Source organism: Asterias rubens, chromosome 3 (assembly GCF_902459465.1).
Source record: "Asterias rubens chromosome 3, eAstRub1.3, whole genome shotgun sequence".
Classification (NCBI taxonomy): domain Eukaryota; kingdom Metazoa; phylum Echinodermata; class Asteroidea; order Forcipulatida; family Asteriidae; genus Asterias; species Asterias rubens.
The window spans coordinates 5,842,725-5,864,521 of record NC_047064.1 but is presented as its reverse complement, the minus strand read 5'-3'; the positions used below and the strand labels follow the sequence as shown (position 1 = coordinate 5,864,521).

Below are 21,797 nucleotides of genomic sequence, written 5' to 3'. Positions count from 1 at the left end.
ACCTCTCACCATTACTCTTTACGAAGTAAGTTTTTATGCTAATAATTATTTTGAGTAATAACCAATAGTGTCCACGGCCTTTAATTCTTATAATAACGGAAATGTATATTGTGCAATACCTGTTTATGAATATACTTTGCTGCGCATTATGCTCCCAACAAGGGAACTGTAAATAAATGCATTGTGAGAATCATTAAAACAGCTGAACAGGCTGAACGAAGTTTCTTAGACAATTTAATATTTTCTGAGTGTGTCAATGATAGTATAGACCTGAAACGAAGAATATAAATGTGTGATTGGCAATGAATTAGTTATGAACTAATTAGTGGTTTTGTGATTTCAGCTGCAGTAAAAGTGTAATTGTGAAGGGTTGGGCCACAGCACTGTTTACCGAACGGTCAATGGGTAACATTTGAAATATAGTATTAAAGGCTTTGGAACCGCTGGATTGTTTCAATCATAAATGTAGATGTTTATACAACAAAACTAATCTGTGAGCATTTCATTTAAAAATGTTTTTATTTTATTTTTTTTTATTTTTTTTATTCGGAGTGGTTATGTTCACACAGGGAGAACAATCCCCAATACGAAACATAATCAGAAACGCATTCTCATATTGTGTTTGGTAGCTTTGAAAATCTTGTATAAGAGCAAGATATACCTTTGGTTTTTGGAATCGTTTGATTGTTTCAGTCATAAATGTACATGTATATACAACAAAACAAATCTGTGAACATTTCATTTCAAAATGTGGTCGCGTTTTTTTTATTATTGAAAATCCAGAGCGGTTATGTCCGCGCAGGAAGAATAATCCTCAGTAGGAAAACACAATCAGAGCAGCATTCTCAGGTTCAAATTTTTGTACAAAAAAACTAATCTCTTTTTACATAACCACATTTCTTCCAAGTGAAATATAACCCAAAATGCTGTTTACACTATCGAAAACTGCTGTAGGCTTAGGCAACAGTTGTTTTTTTGGCCATTATTTTTAAGAGTAATCACCAGGCGTAAACAGACCTTCAACAAAAATTACGCGAATAAAATATGACATTTTATAAGCTTTAACAAACTTTAGTTTTTTATTAATGGGAAATTAATGGGATATTCCTTAAGCGTAAGAACAAATAAATGTTCACAGTGTGCTTGCAGTGTGGTATACGGGCTGTTACAAAAAGATGACTCTAGCATTTTAAAAGCGCCTTTTACATCTCTACTTTCAAAGAAAAGACTGAGGCCTTAAAAAACTTTTTTGTTGTTATCTTAATACACAAGAAAGGCACACAATATGCACATAACAGTCGATATTATTTACCCCCATGCTGTAACCAACGTCTACAAATTCTTTTGATGGACAAGCACCTTAAAATGGCCTTCATAAAATGAATGCTTTAGGCATATATAGTGCCCCATCAAATTAATTAGAATGTTGGTTTGTCCGTATGGTGGTTCTTCTGCTGTCGGTCATTGTTGTATTTACTAATTGGTTCAAAGCGTCTATTTTGTTTCCATTATGGTGCATTGTGTAATATTTTGATCGTAAACATAATCAACGGAGTAACCCGAGGCGGAAGGGGGGGGGGGGTGCAAATGTCTTTCTTTTAGGGGGCTTTGCTGCAAGACAACGTTGTTTTAACTTTGTCTGGATGTGAACAAGGGTGACCCCCTTCCTTCTGTTTTTCCTGTCCATTTTTTAACATAAATAATTTGAACCGTCTTGTTCCATTATTATTGCTATTATAAAATTATGAACAAAAATTTCTGATCTGGATTTCTTGTAAACTTCTGTTTTGTGTTTAGCGCCATGAGTACTTTGACGGATTTGTGGGCTTTTTAAGTTTTCATTATTCATATTATTATATTCTATCCCTTGTTCCTCAAGCCCAGACAAAAAGGTGACGGGATAGAATTTTCTATCCCTTGCTCCGCAAACCAAGCAGAAAAGAGGAAGGGATATATTTGTCTATCCTTTGCTGCTCAAACCAAGCAAAGAAAGAGGAGGGGATAGATTTTTGTTATCCCTTGGGCTACAAACATGACAAATTGTGCGATATTGCAAACAATTACTAGAATTTATAAACTTTTTAAATGTAAGCTTTACAAAACTATATTGATGTCTAAAATCTGGAGCATGTATTTCACAGTTTAGAGGAAAAAATGGTAAAGACAAATTTGTTGCTTTAAAATCCTGTTTCGATTGAAATTTTTGGACTTTTGTGATAATTTGAAGCAGTAAACTTGAACGTGAAAAAATGCAGTTCAACGTGAACCTGTTAAAGAGACATGTAAATAAACAACCATTTAAAATGACTAAAATCTCTCATTAGTGAAACAAAATACACAAAATACTACTTTACAACAGAGACTAAGACACGACCGTGTCTTTGTTTGTGTTGTGCACGGTTTGTGTCCTTTTGTCAAGTGTCTTTTCTCTCTATCGTCATTGTTCTATCGTATAATGAGTCATAACTTTGCAATATTGGTAGTCCTACTTGGTTTGGAGGCGCATCATTAGTTTGGAGGCGCATCATTAATTTCATGAAATGTGCACCAATACCAAATGAATATTGAATAGACCACTTAAAAATATATACTTTAGTCTCTTACTACTCATATAAGGATGTATAGGCCTAGGCAAATGTAACGGCAGACCATTGTTAGAAAACAAGATTGCAAGCAAATAATGATCTGATACTTTATTTCGCGGCCGAAAACTTTGCATCATTACTAGATGAATAATTTAAACACCTAATTCTAGTTCTAGTCACATACGGTTCATATACAAATGTAACGACAGACCATTATTAGAAAACAAGGTTGAAAGCAAAGAATTACCCTGTGGTGTAATAGTGTTCGCTTTGATCGTGTACTTTATTTTCGCAGCCGAAAACTTTGCATCGTTACCAGGGCCCAATTTCATAGAGCTGCTTAAGCACAACACTTTGCTTAAGCAAACAATTCATTGCTTAGTAAAATCAGATTACCGGCCAAGATACCACTCAATTGGTATGCTAAGTAAACAACAGCTAAATACTAGTCATAAGCAATGTATATGGCATGACATTTTGGGCAGTAACATGTGTAAAATAAGCGAGCTATTTTCGTGCTTAAACAAATTTTTTTTGCTTAAGCAGCTCTATGAAATTGGCCCCAGATGAGTAAAACACCTAGTTCTAGTTCTAGTCACATATACGGTTCATAAACAATTGTAACGACAGACCATTATTGGATACAAGGTTGAAAGCAAATTACCCCTTGGTGTAATAGTGTTCGCTTTGATCGGGTACCTGCACTTCGCTGACCCGAAGTTAATATCATAACCAGGACAACATTTCTTAAAACCTTTGAGGACAACAAAAATCGCTAAATACAGAATATTATTGCTTAGAAGAATCAGGTTACCAGCCTTAATTACAATAAGTTTACATTGTTGTGGCTGGTGCCTGACTCAGTTTTTGCTAAGCAAAAACATCGTCAAGTAGTTTTTTTCTGCTTAAAGCCATTTGACACTTTTGGTAAACAGGATTGTCCAAAGAGTAGTGTATCACAACTTATATATACAAATAATAACAAACCTGTGAAAATTTAGGCTCAATCGGTCATCGGAGTCGGGAGAAAATAACGGGAAAACCCACTCTTGTTTCCGCGCGTTTCGCCGTGTCATGACATGTGTTATAAACAAATCCGTAATTCTCGATATCAAGAGTTGATAACTGTTTTAATGTTTTCTAAAAAAGTAAAGCATTTCATGGAATAATATTTCAAGAGAAGTATTTCACCATTACCTTCTGTAAACCCTGTAAGTTATTTGTAATTCTGTGAACTTTTTTTTTCTGTTCCCAATGGCTTTAAGAGCTTTATGAAATTGGGCCCAGATGGCCCATTTAAAAACCTAATTTTATACTCGCATACAATATATAAACAAATGTAACGACAGGCCATAAATTGAAAACACAGTTAAAGGATTTGGGTACTTTTTCAAAATGTCCATAGATTTACATTAAACTTACAGGGTTTGAAGATAATGATAGTGGAAAGCTTCTTACTTACTGAGGTGCTGTAGTTTTTGAGAAATGAGTAAGACAATGTCATGAAAATCCGTTTGTAAATGATAAAAATAATTTTCGTCTCATAAGACGAAAATTATTTTCATGACATTGTTTTACCCATTTCCCAAAATCTACAGCACCTCAGCACGTAGTATTTTCAGGGAAGCTTTCAAATATCATTATCTTCAAACTGAGTAAGTTAAGTGTAAATCTGTGGACATTGTGTTTTTTTGTCCTACAAAAGTTACATAGACCCTTTATAAGCCAACCCATGTGTGGTAAGTGTAGGCCTACTTACTTTCGCTGATCGAAAACTTGCCATCATTATCAGATGAATAATTTAAAAAACTATATTTTAAACTCGCATACGGTTCATAAACATATGTTAACGACAGGCCATTATTGGGAAAACAAGGTTGAAAGCTAACTCCGTGGTGTATTCGCTTTGATCGGGTAATTTACATTTCAACCGCGTGCACAAGACGTCACTTAAGTAGGGCACCCTCGGCACACGTCAAACGAAGGTAACTCATTGGCTCAACAATTGCAACAAAGGTGAATATGAATCTATGTATGAATATACCTTTAAAGGCCAGATTTAACGAATTTCTTATTGAACGAATTTTGACAGATGATGCTGTTTTCTGAACAAAAACACTTTTCGCATTTATGCCTTGGAATATTCACAAAATACATGTAATTTGCAAAAATGTTTGTACGTGGTTTTGAACCTGAACTATTGTCGGGATCTCAACTATTATTCATTTTCAGTTTTGCGTTTTAATTGTCAATATTATCATTGGTTGACATTTTCGTGCAATGCCAGAATAGAACCAATAGCTTTTTTTAAAAACGTAAATCATGTTGTTCTTCTTCAAATCGGCAAATCTTCAACAAAGTACCTAAAAAAACTCTGAACTTTGTTGTCTTCTCTAGAGAATGCGTGTAACAAAAACAAAAGTCCACTGATAAAACTCAAAATTTACTGGACATTTTTCACCAAACTCTCACCAAAGGGTTATTGTCTCTTCCTCTTGATAGAATGGCAAAGAAAAGTGTGTGCACTTTAAATGCATCATTGTAGTCAAAACAACACTATTAATTAGTCATTTGAGACATAATTTGACGTAAATTTATAGTCCAAATCATGTCTCATATGACCATAATTAGTGCTGTTTTGACTAATCAATTTAGAAAACAAAGTCCCCATTGGAAAGCACTACGACAGTGGCAACTTTGATGTACATAACAAAATTGCTGTCCAGTGGCCGTGCGCACACACGAGCCATTCGCCACGTGTGTACTATATTGTTAGACCCGCAATGTCTTGCCATCGTCGGTGATGTTTGGGTAAGGCAGACTCAAGGTTTACTTCGTTTTCCGAGAGGAGAGATGCGGTTTAGTATTCCCAGTCGAGGGCTCACGTCTTCGGAAATGTATTGATGTAAGAGCAGCGTGTTTCAACCTTCAAGCGTTTACATACGCACACAGTCACTCTCATCAGCGATCGCACACCTGTGATTCAGAAAGGCGAAATACGGTCATTTAACACGAATCCTTGAAATGGAACACTGCCTCATTTCAGTTTCTTCACGGATGCGGTCTTGACTTGTCCTATTCGCCGTGAAGATGAAAATCGAACTACTCGATGCTATCTTTCGCGTGGTTTGCTTTTCGCATTGCGTTCAAAGCATCAACTCTCAACCCGATGGGCCACCGGAGATCCGGGCAGGTCTCTTGCTCCAGACGGGTGGAGTTGAAATATTCGACCAGGTCCGCATCCAGCCTGCCGTAGATATCGCCATAGAGAAGGTCAAAGCTCTGGTGGATACCGGGTCATATATGAACTTCAGCCTGTCGTATGTCTTTCAATCTACCGGTGCGAAGTGCAGTCCATCCGTCATGATGGCTCCTGGTGTTGCGTCTGATCTCTTCTACCGGCACGGAGTGAGGCTTTTCCTGGGACCAGCTTGTAGCTTCGAGTGTAAAGGAGTCTCGGACTTGGCAGCGTTCTGGAATGTTCCTGTTCTATCCGGAGCGTCAACGTCGGGTGACCTCGGTAACAAAGCACAGTATAAGACCCTCACGAGGACTGCTTTTCAGCTGGGTGCAATGGGACGTTTCGCCGTAGCACTCTTCAAAAAGTGGTCGTGGACACGATGCTCGATAATCTGGAATGACACGAGTATTTGGAAGATAACGGCCACCAGTGTAAAAGGCAAACTTGAAGAAGCGGGTATCTATATCAATCCAGTTGTACTTGGTCTACAGGAATCCAACCAGGCTGCGTTAGACGCTGCTGTGCGGAGAGGAAGAAGTAAGGTTCTAACAAAACCCTAAGCGGCAAAACTTTAAGCTTTAAATAAGGTCGTACCCGAATTGGCGGATACTGACGGCTTATATGGATGTCCTGTATTGGTGTCCTATATACTTCAACCCATGTGTGACGCAGAAACAAAGCCGTAGCCGTAATAACCGCCAAATTCGGACATACGTTCCCCATACGTTACTCCGTGTGTCTCATACACTGCTATCGAGTAATTGCAAGCCAACTGAACTTTGCTCTGTTGGTTTAATGTCCATTGGCAAAAATGGTGCCGAAAAGATATTTCAACCGTTATATAAAGTTGTTAGGGCTATTTGAAGTATAGATCCATTCAATATAATTTGCACTTTCTTCGATCTCATTTTTGCGTGAGACCCCCCTCCCCGGTAACGCGTCTAGAATTTGTCTTGAACGAATTTCAAAGATTCGATGGACGATGTGAGGTATGTTACCATTGCCATCCTTCTAGAAAGGAACCGGCGTCATATTTCGTGCCCAATTTTGACCAAAGTCTCCCATGTGGACGTGAATTTTGTTTCCATACATCTTTGCACGTACACCCTCATTGAAGTTGCCCTTCCACCCTTTGAACTTTGTCATCTGTAGCTTTTCTTAAGGATACAGGTCAATTTTTTGGCCGATTTGAACCAAGCATTATACTTTTAGGTTCGAGAAAGCACCAACTAGTTATTTTGCATGTTTTTCTTGAGAGCCTCATCTCCTGTTCATTCAGAAAGACAAATACACATTACAATATAAGTTTATATTTTACCAGCCTGATGAACTTCTTTCATCACATTATAGAACTAATGAGAAAAGTAATCGTCCAAAATCTGGCCATGCATTTTAATTGTATTAAATTCTTTTTTTAACCGAGGAACCTTGGCGTGTACTGTACCCTTAAAGCTTTCATCCTAAACAACACAGTAATAAAACAATTATACTAAACGAATATTAACATTTTGTTCAATCCTCCTTCCCTGCAGTTATATTCATAATAACACCCGTTGAAGCAGTACGAGATATCATGTTGAAGGCCTACAGAGCGGGCTACATTAACGGTGAATACGTCTTCTTCTCAGTTCACCTTTTCAACAACACGTGGAGGTTTGGAGACTCGTCCTGGCAACAGGTATGTGGGAAGCATTTGAAACTCAAAATTTCATTTAAAATATCATAATATTTGGCTCATTGGCATTTTAATTGGCTCAGTGCATTCTAAAATCACACATGAGGCCTTGGGCCATTTTCACGAAGAGATAAGTTTGATCTTCATAAGCAAGGGGTGATGTCACGATACAGGGGCCAATTTCATAGAGCTGCATAAGCAAAAATTTTGCTTAAGCACGAAAATAGCTCACCTATTTTACACATGTTACTGGCCAAAATTATGCCATATACATTGCTTGTGGCTGGTATTTAGCTGTTGTTCACTTAGCATAACAATTGAGTGGAGTCTTGGCCGGTAATCTGATTTTACTAAGCATTTTTTTGCTTAAGCAAAATTGTGTGCTTAAGCAGCTCTATGAAATTGGGCCCTGATCACTATGGTTATACCAGACAAGTTACTCATCTTTAAGATAAATCTATGTGCTTTGTGAAATCGAGCCCTGTTAATTGTTTGGGTCAGATTGACCCAAAATCTGTGTCAAACTGACCCGAAACTGTGCCCAACTGAGTTAAAATCCAGATTGTTGCCAGTTTTCAGTATGACTCAAAAATAGGTCAGGATCCCTGGGACCATGGTGTGTTTGTTATATTATATTCCCTGCCATTACGTCTATGTCCCCGGTTCGAGCCCCGGCCCAGGACGAGGCCTTGCAAGATGGTCGGGTTTAGTATTATTGTGAAGGTTTTATTCAGAAACTGAAATTGTTGTCTTGCCTAAACATCTTCATGCCTATTATATTCATCTCTTGGACGAGACAGTGATATATAGATATATAACTCAAGTAAAATGTGTCTTTGTTCAACACAAAATCCTGTTATGGTTTCCCTTTTCGTGTTTGGTTGGCCTAATCTGAAATAAAAAGTCGGACCCCCTTAAACTCATCCCCTGGCTGTCGCTTTCCACGTTGTGTCATACGCTTGGGTGTGATCCTTGGTTAAACGGCAGTAAACGGTTGTATGGGTTCTCGTAGAGCACCGGCGCGTTCAAACGGCGGACTTTTGAAATTTGACTTTTTGTTCAACCCCAATTTGTTTTACAATTTATCCAGTCAGTTTGCATGGTGTTGTTTTCGTTTGATAATAATTTAAGTAATGTTTTCCTTCAAGCCATGAAATGTGTTTTTGCATGTTAGGACCTTTTGGCTGGTAAGCTGTTTGCAATGGCTAATTCTTTAATATCAAACAAACAACTTGGGTCTCAGTCCTCCCTTTTAGTCGACAAGTCTATGTTTTACTTAGCCAGAGTTCGTAAACAGCACACAAAAGGGGGCAGGGCTTGCTTACCTTCGATTTTGATTTCACCGACCTGGAAACAAATCAATTGATGCTTTCATCCAACAAAAGAAACGAGAAATATGAAATGTCCGGAACTGGAAAATATGAAATTGCCATCTTGGTCGGTTGACAACTGTTCTGGTAAAAACACGACATATTATGCTTGATTTAGTAATATTCACTACATTATGAAGTTTAATCAATAAAGGGAACAAGAAAGGTCCCCATATGGAATTTCTGAAAGCCTGAATTATGTGTAGGCATACAGAGTCTATGGGAGGTTCTTAAAGTCAGGGACAAAGGAAGGAAGAAAAGATGTCTCCACATGGATGCAAACAATCGAATGATGGTTGTTGTGTGTTATTGAGTTTTATGTGATGTTTTGTCATAAACCGGTTAGCGGTACGCATACAGTGTGTGCTGCAATAAAGACATCCATAAGGACATTCTATTATTATTATTATTATTAACAAGATTTATATAGCGCATTTCCAAAATAGACCAATGCGCTCTACAATAAAAATTGAAATTAAATACAATAGAAAGCAAATTTATGCACACACATAAAAAGCACAAGAAACAGCACATTAGAAGAATATTAAAATATATAGACTGGATAGCCAACCGATTTGTTGGAAAACTATGGAAGGCCCTAAATGCAAATCAAAATCAGATAGGCATAGTTTGTAGAAATGTTACACAAATATTTCATTTTTTTAATTTTATTTTTTGCTAACATTCGGCCGGCCATATGCCAACCGGCGCACTTTTGTTTATAATTGTTTGGCAAACGCTTATGCGTCATGCCGCCATCAGTTTAATAAACACCCTTCCCCTAAAAAAAATGAAACTAAACAAAAAACAGCCCGTGATGTTAGTACGCACGATGTTCGATTTAAATACTAAACTGGAATTGCTAAGTTCATGACTCTGCTTACTGCGAAATCATAAGCTAACGGAACCGCAGAATGACGTGTTTTACATCGCACCATAAGCACCGAATACTGCAGCAAGAAGCATTCTTGGGCCATGTTAGGGTTAGACTTAGTGGGCACTATGCTACTCCATGGTCATATCAAACCGACCCCACAAACGGGTAGGCTTAACCCTTTAGTCCCTGCACCGCCCGAGTTTGCTGAAATCCAATTTGTCAAGATTCTTGCAGTAAATTACTGGAACCGTAGTTCAAATTTTTAATTTTAAAAGATAGCCATGGCTTAATGTGTATGCACAATTTGAACCTTGATATTTGCATAAAAGTACAAGTTCTCATGGGAACAATAAATGCCTCTCGTTAAACGGCTACGGTAATTTTTATGGCGAATATTGTTGTGCACGGATAAAATGGACACAATAGCTTTTCAAGGCTTTTGTCTGGCTCAATGCTCATACTGATTAGGCGGCTGGGCGGTACAGTGGCTAAATGGCTAACTAGTAACAATCGAAGAAATATTCCCTTGAACCGTTGAAACTCATAAACCTGTAGACCTTGACAAAATACTATTGAATTATGTAAAAAGAACTTGATACTGAAAAAATCGCTTTGTGTATACACAATGTATCAGTGACGATTCAAAGCAATTAATTGTGTAGATGGATAACAAGGGACGCACACATCCTTCAAAAGGCTTAAAGGCAGTGGACACTATTGGTAATTACTTAAAATAATTATCAACATAAAACCTCACTTGGTAACGGGTAATGGGTAGAGGTTGATAGTACATTGTGTTGATAAAACATTGTGAGAAACGGCTTCCTCTGAAGTGACGTAGTTTTCGAGAAAGAAGTAATTTTCCACGGATTTGGTTTCGAGACCTCAAGTTTAGAATTTGAGGTCTCGAAATCAAGCATCTGAAAGCACACAACTTCGTGTGACAAGGTTTTTTCTTTTTCTTTCATGGTTATCTCGCAACTCCGACGACAAATCGAGCTCAAATTTTCACAGGTTTGTTATTTTATGCATATGTTGAGATAAGCCAAGTGAGAAGACTGGTCTTAGACAATACCAATAGTGTAAAGTGTCTTTAAGTATACGTAGAGCAAGAATAAGTAAATGAAATACACTAATAGAATAATCAATCAAATGCATTTAATGTATTGCTATACAGAACACAGAACCGCCCAAGGTGTATGGACGGTTGGGGCACAGTAGGTTTTGATTTCCCAGCGAGCACCATCTATGTTTAATATTTAATGATAATACGTGTGCACAAAATGTAAAAACTGAGGGCCATCTCTCTCCGCCCAGGCGTGTGCAGCCTTCAATTTGTTGGTACTTATTGTATGAGTGGGGTCTCTACTCGACAAGCTGATGCTTCTTGGAGACCTCCATCATCACACAACATTCTAATGTCCTTATGTTGTCATAATTATTATAATATAATGTAAATTCTATCACTTTTGTTTTGTTGTGTGTGAGGCAAAAGAAAAATTAATAGAATGAATAAATGAACACAAAACACAATGTCCACAGATTTACTTAAAGGGTGTCGTGGCCGAGTGGATAAGAACACCGAACTCAAGCTCTGGTGTTTCTGTTCAGCAGAGTGTGGGTTCGAATCCCGGTCGTGACACTTGTGTCCCTGAGCAAGACACTTGACTATAATTGCTTCTCTCCACCCAGGGGTAAATGGGTACCTGTGAGGGCAGAGATGGTTCTTGTGATTGATTTAGCCGAGTAGCGCATATTAATGTTGCACAAGGCTGTATACTCCCCACCAGGGAGCTGAGATGGGTTTAAGGAGTGACCAGGGGTAATAATGTGAAGCGCTTTGGGACGCCCTCCGGGTGTGAAAAGCGCTATATAAAAACGGGTTATTATTATTATTATTATTATAATTACTTTAAACTTTACACAGATTAAAAAAAATGATGGAAGAAGGCTTTCCTTGAAATCTTGTTTTGCTGTGATGCTGTAGTTTTTGAAAATTTAGTATAACAATACCATGAAATTAGTTTTGTTTGTCTCAGTAAGACGAACATTATTTAAGCACGTGCAACGTGTTTTCAAGTACTGGTAAAGATACCATATTTTATGTCATTGCTCGTTGCCAAGTGAGTTTTATGCTAACATATGTTTTGAGTTATTACCATTAGTGTCCAGAACATATATTTTGAGTTATTACCAATAGTGTCCAGTGCCTTTAAATTGGGTTTCATCTTGATCAATTTGTTTGTATTTCCATAGGGAGACGGACAAGACGCCGAAGCTAAACAAGCATTTGAAGCTCTGATGACGTTCCGCCTACTCGAACCAATCACAGACAAGTATAAGGAGTTTAGGAACGAGCTCCAGCTCCGCCGTAAACGTGTATTTAATTGGACAAGCCCTCCAGGAGACGACGTAAGTCACTTTCTCTTATCGTAAATAAGTTACAAGGGAAGCCATACGTTTGGTAATCACTCTTAAACATAATGGCAATAGCAATTTTGATAGAGGCCTACCGCTGCTTTCGCTATTAAAAAGCTTTTTGAGGAACATAAACTTCCAAGTAATGTACTTATGAACAAATATCAGTTTATATACCCTCAAATGAGAGTCTTGAAGGCGTTACTACGTTGTTACAGAGTTAAAATAATACTGAACAGTTCCAAAAAAACAAATGTATTGCCTTTAAAATTGCCATTTACAGCATTAAATGGGGGGGGGGGGGGCATTTGTTTCAGGGTTAACAATTTTCATAACCCGTATTTTTACCCCTCAGTTCTTGTCGCGTTAAATGTTTTGTCATAATTCAATGTTTTCAATAATTCTTTTTTTTCTCCGCGAATTTTGGCACACTACTATTGTCGAACGTCGCATTTTCAAAATGAAAGAGACCATTATACCAAGCAGAGACAACTTAATCGTGATGCTTGTGAGAAAACACTGAGATTTATTCCTCTTTTTCAGGAAATTTGTTTAATGACCACAGCACGAGTTCTTTATATAGCCAGCACTCCTACAAAGAGATTCTATAAATGGTTGTAACCGCATCTTGACTAATTAAATTGAACAAATTCTTATATTAATGATTGTTTCGATTGGACATATCAAAATACCCATTCAACATTGTTCCCATTGTTTGAGTTCCCGGTTAGTTGGTTAGGGTATGAGCAAAACGGGGTATAAATAACTAAGCAAGCCATGCATGCGATCAAACCGGTAGTTGGAAACATAATGGTCTCTCATGTGTACTGGATGCTATTTACACGACCAACCCCCCTCAAATTAGGTCTCTAGCGATGATTGCTTTTTAAATAATTTATCTTTTTTTTCCGTTGACGGTTCTCATTATGGACTGTTACGCCAAACCTGTGTATTGACGGAGTTGCAACACGGAAGGCCAGTTTTAAGTTCTACAGGGGTCGAATTCACAAAGAGTTTAGGACTAGTCCTAACTAGGAGATCTTAAAAACTGAATACTTGTCAGAAGTTAGGACGAGTAATTCGTCCTTACTCGAGATAAGACTAGTCTAAACTCCTTGAGAAATCCACCCTGGACACGTGTTTGCTGGAGCACAACCAAATTAATGATCTGTCTAGCCTGGCACCTTTTTATGTGACTGAAAAACGTGGTTTCCAGTTGCAAAGTTTTGCAAGTCTTACACGTTACCGAAGCGAGTGGCTTTGGCTACAACTGTTGCCACATGCCACTCCCGAAGCCACTCCCGAAGCCGTCAATTTGGACACTGTCTTTCAATATACCTTACATACCTGGCCGTGGAATGAGGTGCATGTTGGTTTAGCTAGTGTTCAAGTTTGATCCCTAGCTAGACCAGCATGCACCTCTTTCAACAGTTAGCACTTGCGCAATGGGTATTTGCGAAAATGTCTATGCTCAGCTCCGATTAATACGTCATTTTGTTTTTGTTTCACAGTACAACTTTTTCACCAATGCATTCCATGACGTCATCATCTTGTTTTCTCTCGCTGTCAACGAGACGTTGAGTGACAATGGTAACCTTTCTGATGGGCTGGCACTAACAAGAAAAATGAGGAACAGGACGTTTGAAGGTAAAATAGGCTTAAAGGCAGTCGACACTATTGGTAATTACTCAAAATAATTATTGGCATAAAAACTTACTTGGTGACGAGTAATGGGGAGAGGTTGATGGTATAAAACATTGTGAGAAACGGCTCCCTCTGAAGTGCCATAGTTTTCGAGAAAGAAGTAATTTTCCACGAAGTTGATTTTGAGACCTCAAATTTAGAACTTGAGGTCTCGAAATCAACCATCTAAACGCACACAACTTTGTGTGACAAGGGTTATTTTTCTTGCATTATTATCTCGCAAGTTCGATGACCGATTGAGCTCAAATTTTCACAGGTTTGTTATTTTATGCATATGTTGAGATACACAAACTGTGAAGGCTAGTCTTTGACAATTACCAATATTGTCCACTGCCGTTAACTGTGTTAAAGGCATAGGGTCCTAGAATGTTTTTGTTTGTATAAAAAAGTACAAAAGTCACACGAAAGTTTCATTTAATTTATTTTGTTGAGGAAAGTTTAGAATGTCGAAAAAAAGATATACAATGTCGAATTCACCAACGTTAATGTTATTGAATTTCATTTGTTAATGCTGGTTTGGAAGCCAAGGAATGTTAAAAAAGTGAACTTAATGCTAGAAAGTGAACTTAAACCAAGAATGTTCACTTACTTCTGCTAAATAAAGTTCTGTAGACAAAAAGCCCAGAATTCACAAGAGATAGTTTTAAAGGTTAAACTATTGACGGGGGGCCCTTTACCTGCAGCCTTAGATCCAAAACCGTGTACAAGGCAAAAACACACTAGCATGCTCTCTGTATTATGACAGATTGTATTTTGAGTAACAATTGATAGAGAACGGAAATAAAGAGGTGAACATTCAAGGATTGTGCCCTTGAAAAATAAAAAAAAATTAAGAGTTGGTATGTAATACAAATTTCAAATGCATCCCCACACTCCAACATGTAGTAGTATTTAGTATGTGAGCAGGTGCCTTAAGTGGTAATGGTTTTCAGATGGAGTTATTTTCTCTAATGGGTTTTATGAGTTTGAGTGTTCGGGCCGATTAAGGTGGGGTTGGGGTGGGGAAGGGGGCGGTTAGATGAGAAAATGCTCTTCACTTTAAGCATGCAATTCTTTTGTTAAGCGGAGGAGAATTGTAAAAAGAAAATCTTACATACAGCGTCTAGAACACATTATAGCACCTGGTTTAATTTAAAAAAAAAGTTAACCGACCATCACATTTTAGCAGAGTATGTGAAAGTCAAAGATCTATATACATGGATGGCTTTACAATGCTAGACTAGTATTGTACAATAGAACATGTAACCTAATTTAAACAAAAAAATGAGTGACCTAGTGTATTCCAGGGCCTTCCTGGCAGGCAAGACCGTATAACTTGTGACTCTTGGAGGAACACACAGCGCTTACGACGGGTTTTTAGTTTGTTTGTATAGCATGGATTTTGTCTGATTTTTTATATTAATTTTTGACATTTGAAATGTTGTGCCTAAATTTCGACACAAATTAAAGAGTTATAGAATGAACAGCTGGAATTAGTATGGGGATATCTCCTTTTATTCTTATCAAAAGTTAATACAAATCAGACAATATCCATGTTTCATTCGAATTAAAGGAACACGTTGCCTTGGATCGGTGGAGTTGGTCTTTGAAAATCGTTTGTAACCGTTTGTTATAAAATGCATATGTTTAGAAAGATATTTTAAAAGTAGCATACAATGATCCACACAGGTATCCTCGAAATTGCGTAGTTTTCCTTTTACCTCGTCGACCAACACGGTCGGCCATTTATGAGAGTCACATTTTTGACTCCCATAAAAGATGGCCGACCGTTTTAGTTCGCAAAGTAAAAGGAAAACCACGATATTTCGAGGCAAATTTGTGGTGATCATTGTATTCTACTTTTAAATTATCTTTCTAACCATATGCATTTTACAACAAACGGTTACAAACGCTTTTCAAAAAACAACTCGACCGATCCAAGGCAACGTGTTCCTTTAAGCACCCCAGCAATTAATATTTTAATTCAAACCTTGTAAGTTTAACGTAAATCTGTGGAAATCGGTTTTGTTTGGTACAGAAAGTAGGCCTATACCCAAAAGCCCTCAACCCCAGATTCTGTTTACTTTTAAACAGGTATTTCTGGCTTGGTTACGGTGAATGAGAACGGTGACAGAGATGCTGATTATTCCTTGTGGGACATGACGGATACTTCCAAAGGCCAATTTACGGTAAACCAACTTTTAACGTTAACATCAGGCAATGACATACTACCTGGGCCCCAAAAAGCCTGTAAATAAGTGTCAGCACAAAAATATTGCTAAAAACAGACAAATATTGATTAACAAAAGCTGGTTACCAGTAAAAAATTCCATAAAGTTTACATTGCTGCAACTATTACCCCGGTCATTTCTAGCAAAGAAAATTGCTAAGCAACATTTTTGATAACAGCTTTTTGATAATAGGGCTCTGGACCCTGTTTCCCAGCTCTGCTTACCGCCGAATTATGTGCTTACGATCACCATTCTCCGCCCACTCCGCTTTCTGTGATGTAAGCGAATGATGTCTATTTAGGATGGAGTATGCACTAACACAAGCAAAAATTTCCTGCTATTCCTGTGAAATAAGTTCGACGTAAGTGCGGAATTCCCTGCTTCCGTAAGCACCATTTCTTTACTCGCGGCAAGCAGAGCCATGAAATTTGGCTAAGATCACGGTTACTCTGTGTTCGGGTATTGCTCTCTCTTGTGTTCCCCGTGCGTAGTTATTGGCGATCGATATGTCGTATGGTGTACCCCCCTACCAATATTATGTATTCACTGAGGTCTGGGAATTCTTTATGAGGATTTGCATTATAAAACAAAAAGTGTGGGGTGTAGGCCTACTGATTTGGACCACAACAACAATGTCCAGTGCTGCCTCAAATTCGAGCTTGTTTTGGTACAAACCTAATTATACTAAAATCAATTCCGCTGACCACGTTTCTACAGAAGTTATTTGCAAGAGATCTGTGTGTCCTGAAAGCCTCAAGATCTGATTAACTGATTTCCTCCACAGAAATGCAATAGGGATACGGACAAAACTAGGGCATTTCTGTACTGATTTATACGGTTCGTACATACCTTGGTAACTCGCACAAATACAGATTTCCCGTAAACACAGCCTCTAGTGAATATACATGTATCATGGTGCGACCATCTTGATTTCTCCCATTTAAATCAATGATACCAAACCGAGGCTTGAAGGGCAAATAGTCCGGTTCATTTTTGTTCAGTGAATATTGGCATATATTACTGTTACTGGATACAGGGAGCATGACCAAGATGGTGGCAGCATGACAACATGTTGGGATAATAATTGTTTGGAGTATGTTTATGGAAATCGGAAAATGGACATGTACTTTTTAGCCTTCCTATTTGTGAAAAGAAAAACAGATTGACCGTTGTTCTCAGTGCATTTTTCAATTTGTCTGCTTTTCGCCCCTTGTGAAGCAGATTTAGCCAAGATCAGATTTCAAAAAGGGCTATAGGCCCTACTTAGGGGTTGAGCGGAAAACCTAGTATTCTTATTTTTGCGGTGTTGATTCGGAACATGATGGATACGGTTGATTTTGAGTCCTTGTACCTGAAAATCACATTTAAAACAGCACATAAAAAGCAAGCAGACTATAGTTATTGAGATGCGAAAGTAGTCAGGTTTTGCTTTAGTTCCATTTTCGTAGAAACCCAATTTATAATTCCATGATCGTATTCTGCCGCAAGGCCCGTAGGAATAAGCTTTACGCTGACAAATTTCACACGACGCGTAGAACACAAACCGGTAACGAGTGCAGCTGAGATAAGTGCAACAATTGACCAAGTCGCTCAGCTGACGCCGTTTGTATAGCAATCGATTGGTGAGCAACTCACTCGGTCCCAGGTTGAATACGAACCTTGAATCAACGTTGACATGCTGGTTTAGCATGCTTGATTTGGGGGCTATGGTTTATTTACATTAAATAAACCTTTTCCTCTAAAGGTTTTAAAACATCGCTAAATCAACTTTGATTACTTTAGGTTTCCATGAATTGCTCATTTTTTGGGTAAATACAAAAACGTCAAATCAACTTTATTCTATGTTTTAGTGGTTGGTCTATTTGCATTGGTAAATTTTGTTTTTGAGGTTTATGTATACTGGACGCTATTTGTAATTACTAAGAAATAATTGTTAGCATACAAACTGACTCGGTAACGAGCAACGGAGAGCTGTTAGAAGTATACAACATTGATAGAACGGATCCCTCTGAAGTGACGTATAGTTTTTGAGAAGGAGGTAATTTCTCATGCGTTTACTATGTACTCATTGAGTTGACATTGAAGTGATATGCCAATATAGGGAAAAATTAATACCTCTAGGTAAATTAGACGACAATTGTTTGTTTTATCAATTTTAGGCCTATAATGAACTTAATGGTTGTTGAAGGCAATTACGTGGTTCCAAATGGCCTATACTGATTAGTTGCTAAGGTAATAGCTTTTGAGATCATCATCTCATCAAGAAACTAAAGTACATGTACCCTTTTTATGGTTATGAAATGAGCGTGGTATTGATTGTACGATTAAATGCACTGTGGACACCTTGTCAAAGTCCAGTATTTTCACTTGATGTTTCCAAACATATGCATAAATTGACAAACCTGTAAAAACGTTGGCTCAATTGGTCATCGAAGTTGCAAGAGAATAATGAAAGAAAGATAAGTACATTTTTATGGTTACGAAATGAGCGTGGTGTTGATTATACACAAAGGCACTGGACACCTTTGGTAATTTTCAAAGACCAGTGTTATCACTTTATGTAATCCCCACATATGCATTAATTAACAAACCTGTGAAATTGTTGACTCAATTGGTCACCGAAGTTGCAAGAGAACAATGAACGAAAGAAAAGTAAATTTGTATGGTTACGAAATGAGCGTGGTGTTGATTGTGAGCGTGGTGTTGATTATACGGTTAAAGGCAATTGACACCTTTGGTAATTTTCAAAGACCGGTATTCTCACTTGATGTATCCCAACATATGCATAAATTAACAAACCTAAGAAATTGTTGACTCAATTGGTTACGTTAGTTGCAAGAGAATGATGAAAAAAACAAAAATGAAAAACCCTTTGTTGCACAAAAAATGTATGCTTCCAGATGCCCAATGAAATGCTTCAGGCCTAAAATCTTTTAATATTTTGAGTGAGAACTTGCCTCTTTAAAACAAAGTTCGTTACTTCAGAGGGATCCATTTCTCAAAATGTGTTATACATCAACAGCTCGCCATTGCTCGTTACCAAGTAAAATTTTATGCTAAAATCATTTTGAGACCAATAGTGTCCAGTGCCTTTAAAGAGTGGTCGGGTGCTTCTTACATGTTAACAACTACCCCTTACCCATGGCTGAGAATGTACAGTTAGTAAAAAGGAAAACGGGTAAAAAACGCACCTCCCCGCGCGGTTGTTTCGACCGTAAGTAAAACTACAGAAATTGATAATGCAATGTCCCCTTTGACGTCATCAGTGGCTAGAAACCAACGATCAGCGTTTGGCATGCTTCCCCACGAACGAGTCTTTGCTTCGAAAACAAAACCAAATCAAGAATAAAAATAAATATGAGAACCAGAAATGATCAATAAGCCTTCATCTCAGTTTTCTTGTTGTTGATTTGTTAAAAACATATTTAACTTTTATATATTTCATGGCTAAATTGAAATACTTTACATTTGCAATTATGACATGATTTTTGTTGTACTATTCAATTCAACTCAACTAAAAAACATTGATCATCCTCCATAGGCAACTACATCAGTTGACCAGCTCCATACAAAAACATTAAGTTGTGGCTAGAAATAGAAAATATACAATTTCTTAAAAATGTCAAGATTATTTGACAATATGAGAAAGCAAAATGTAAAAATTGTTGAAACCACAGCAATTACAAACAAGTTATTACATGTAAAAACATTAATTGAATGTACATTATTACGAACCACAAAACAAATTATACATATACAGTGTAGACATATAAACAGTGGTGAACCAGACCTCCAAATAGCTGACATACCGCACACGAAAACAGTTAAAAACAATTGCAAAAAAGTCAACTATTCAGAAGTCTGGCTATAGGTTAAACTAAAGTATTTGAAAAAAAAAAAACTGAATCGCGCACACGAAAACAAAAATCCTCTAACTAACAAAGAGTGATCCTCAAACAAGAGATAATAACAAACGAACAACCTCGATAAATCATCAACAAATCATCGATAGATAAACACAAAACACCCACGGGAGCGATACAGAGTTGCTTTGCGACCTTGAGCCCCTCCAGTTTTCTCATATTATATTTTAGTTCTCAATTATATTTAACCATCATTTGATGTGAATGTACTTGCCCCTATGTTTTAAATGCCGACAATGAAACCCATACATTGCGTTGTCTGTTTTCATTTCCTCAAAGGTTGATATTAATTTGTCAACTAGAAACTAAGCACTATCAATCTTAAAGTCACTAGACACTATTGGTGATACTCAAAACAGTTGTCAACATAAAAACTTACTTGGTAACGAGCAATGGAGAGCTGTTGATGGTATCAAACATTGTGAGAAACAGTTCCCTATGAAGTAACATAGTTTTTGAGAAACAGGTAATTTCTCACTCAAATAATGAAAGACTTCAGCTGAAACTTTTTACTATGCATCTGAAAGCACAACAATTAATGCAACAAGAGTTCCTTATTCTATTGCAAATTCGATGACCAATTGAGCCCAAATTTTCACAGGTTTGTTATTTTATGCATATGCTGAGAAACACCAAGTGGGAATAATGGTCTTTGACAATTACCAATAGTGTCCAGTGCCTTTAATGGTAAAGTAGAGAGACTAATGTAATGGGGACAACAAGAAGTTGGTGAACAGTTAAAGGGAAGGTACACGTTTGGTAATTGTCAAAGACCAGTCTTCCCACTTGGTGTATCGCAACGTAAGCATAAAATAACAAGCCTGTGAAAATTTGAGCTAAATTGGTCATCGAAGTTGCGAGATGATGAGTAGGGAAAAAAACACCCGTGTTGGACAAATTTGTGTGATTTCAGATAAGAATTAAAGACTTCTGGCTAGAAGTCTTTTATTATCTAAGTGAGAAATTACCTCTTTCTCAAAATCTATGCTACTTCATGGAGCTGTTTGTCACCATGTTTTATACTATCAACAGCTCTCCAATGCTCGTTACCAAGTCAGTTTTTAAGTTAATATTTGTTTTGAGTAATTACCAAACGGGTTTCCTTCCCTTTAAGACCCTTTTTGATGGGCAAAACATTCTGAGTCTTTTTAATGCGGACATGACGAGCATACTAGAGGATGGTAGCAGTGGAAATTAAGCCCACTCAACGGCTAATAGTTTGCACGATTTGTTCACAACAAGGGAGATATAGCATCTTAGTATGGCCAGACATGGATTTGCAATTGATCTAATAATATCTTGAGGGACTATTAGTTCCTACAGACAGTACACCGATGAATAATAATCGCTCATTTTTACTACACGCCAGTAACCATCAAAAGTACAATACTGACAAAATAATGACTTATCTATAAATTTAAAATATATGATCTTGTTCATGTTAAAGCCATTGGACCCTTTCGGTTCAGAAAAAAAACAAAAAAATCACAGATTTACAAATAACTGACAGGGTTTACAGAAGGTAGTGGTGAAATACTTCTCTTGAAATATTATTCCATGAAATGCTTTACTTTTTGAGAAAACAGTAAAACAATATCAATTCTCGTTAACGAGAATTACGGATTTATTTTAAACACATGTCATGACACGGCGAAACGCGCGGATAAGGGTGGGTTTTCCCGATATTTTTTCCCGACTCCGATTACCGATTGAGCCCACATTTTCACAGGTTTGTTATTTGATATAGAAGTTGTGATACACGAAGTGTGGGCCTTGGACAATAGTGTTTACCGA

General features: G+C 37.4%; 1 protein-coding gene across 1 annotated transcript in view; it reads left to right on the top strand.

The window, feature by feature from the left end:
* Positions 1 to 6,085: 6,085 nt before the first annotated feature.
* Positions 6,086 to 21,797, top strand: part of LOC117288396 (atrial natriuretic peptide receptor 1-like) — a 41,040-nt gene continuing 25,328 nt past the window's right edge. The window contains exons 1-5 of the mRNA XM_033769241.1: positions 6,086 to 6,363; positions 7,359 to 7,504; positions 12,005 to 12,160; positions 13,678 to 13,813; positions 15,944 to 16,038. Coding sequence (XP_033625132.1) covers positions 6,159 to 6,363; positions 7,359 to 7,504; positions 12,005 to 12,160; positions 13,678 to 13,813; positions 15,944 to 16,038 — 738 coding nt within the window. The 5' untranslated portion in view covers positions 6,086 to 6,158. The remainder of the gene's footprint in view (positions 6,364 to 7,358; positions 7,505 to 12,004; positions 12,161 to 13,677; positions 13,814 to 15,943; positions 16,039 to 21,797) is intronic.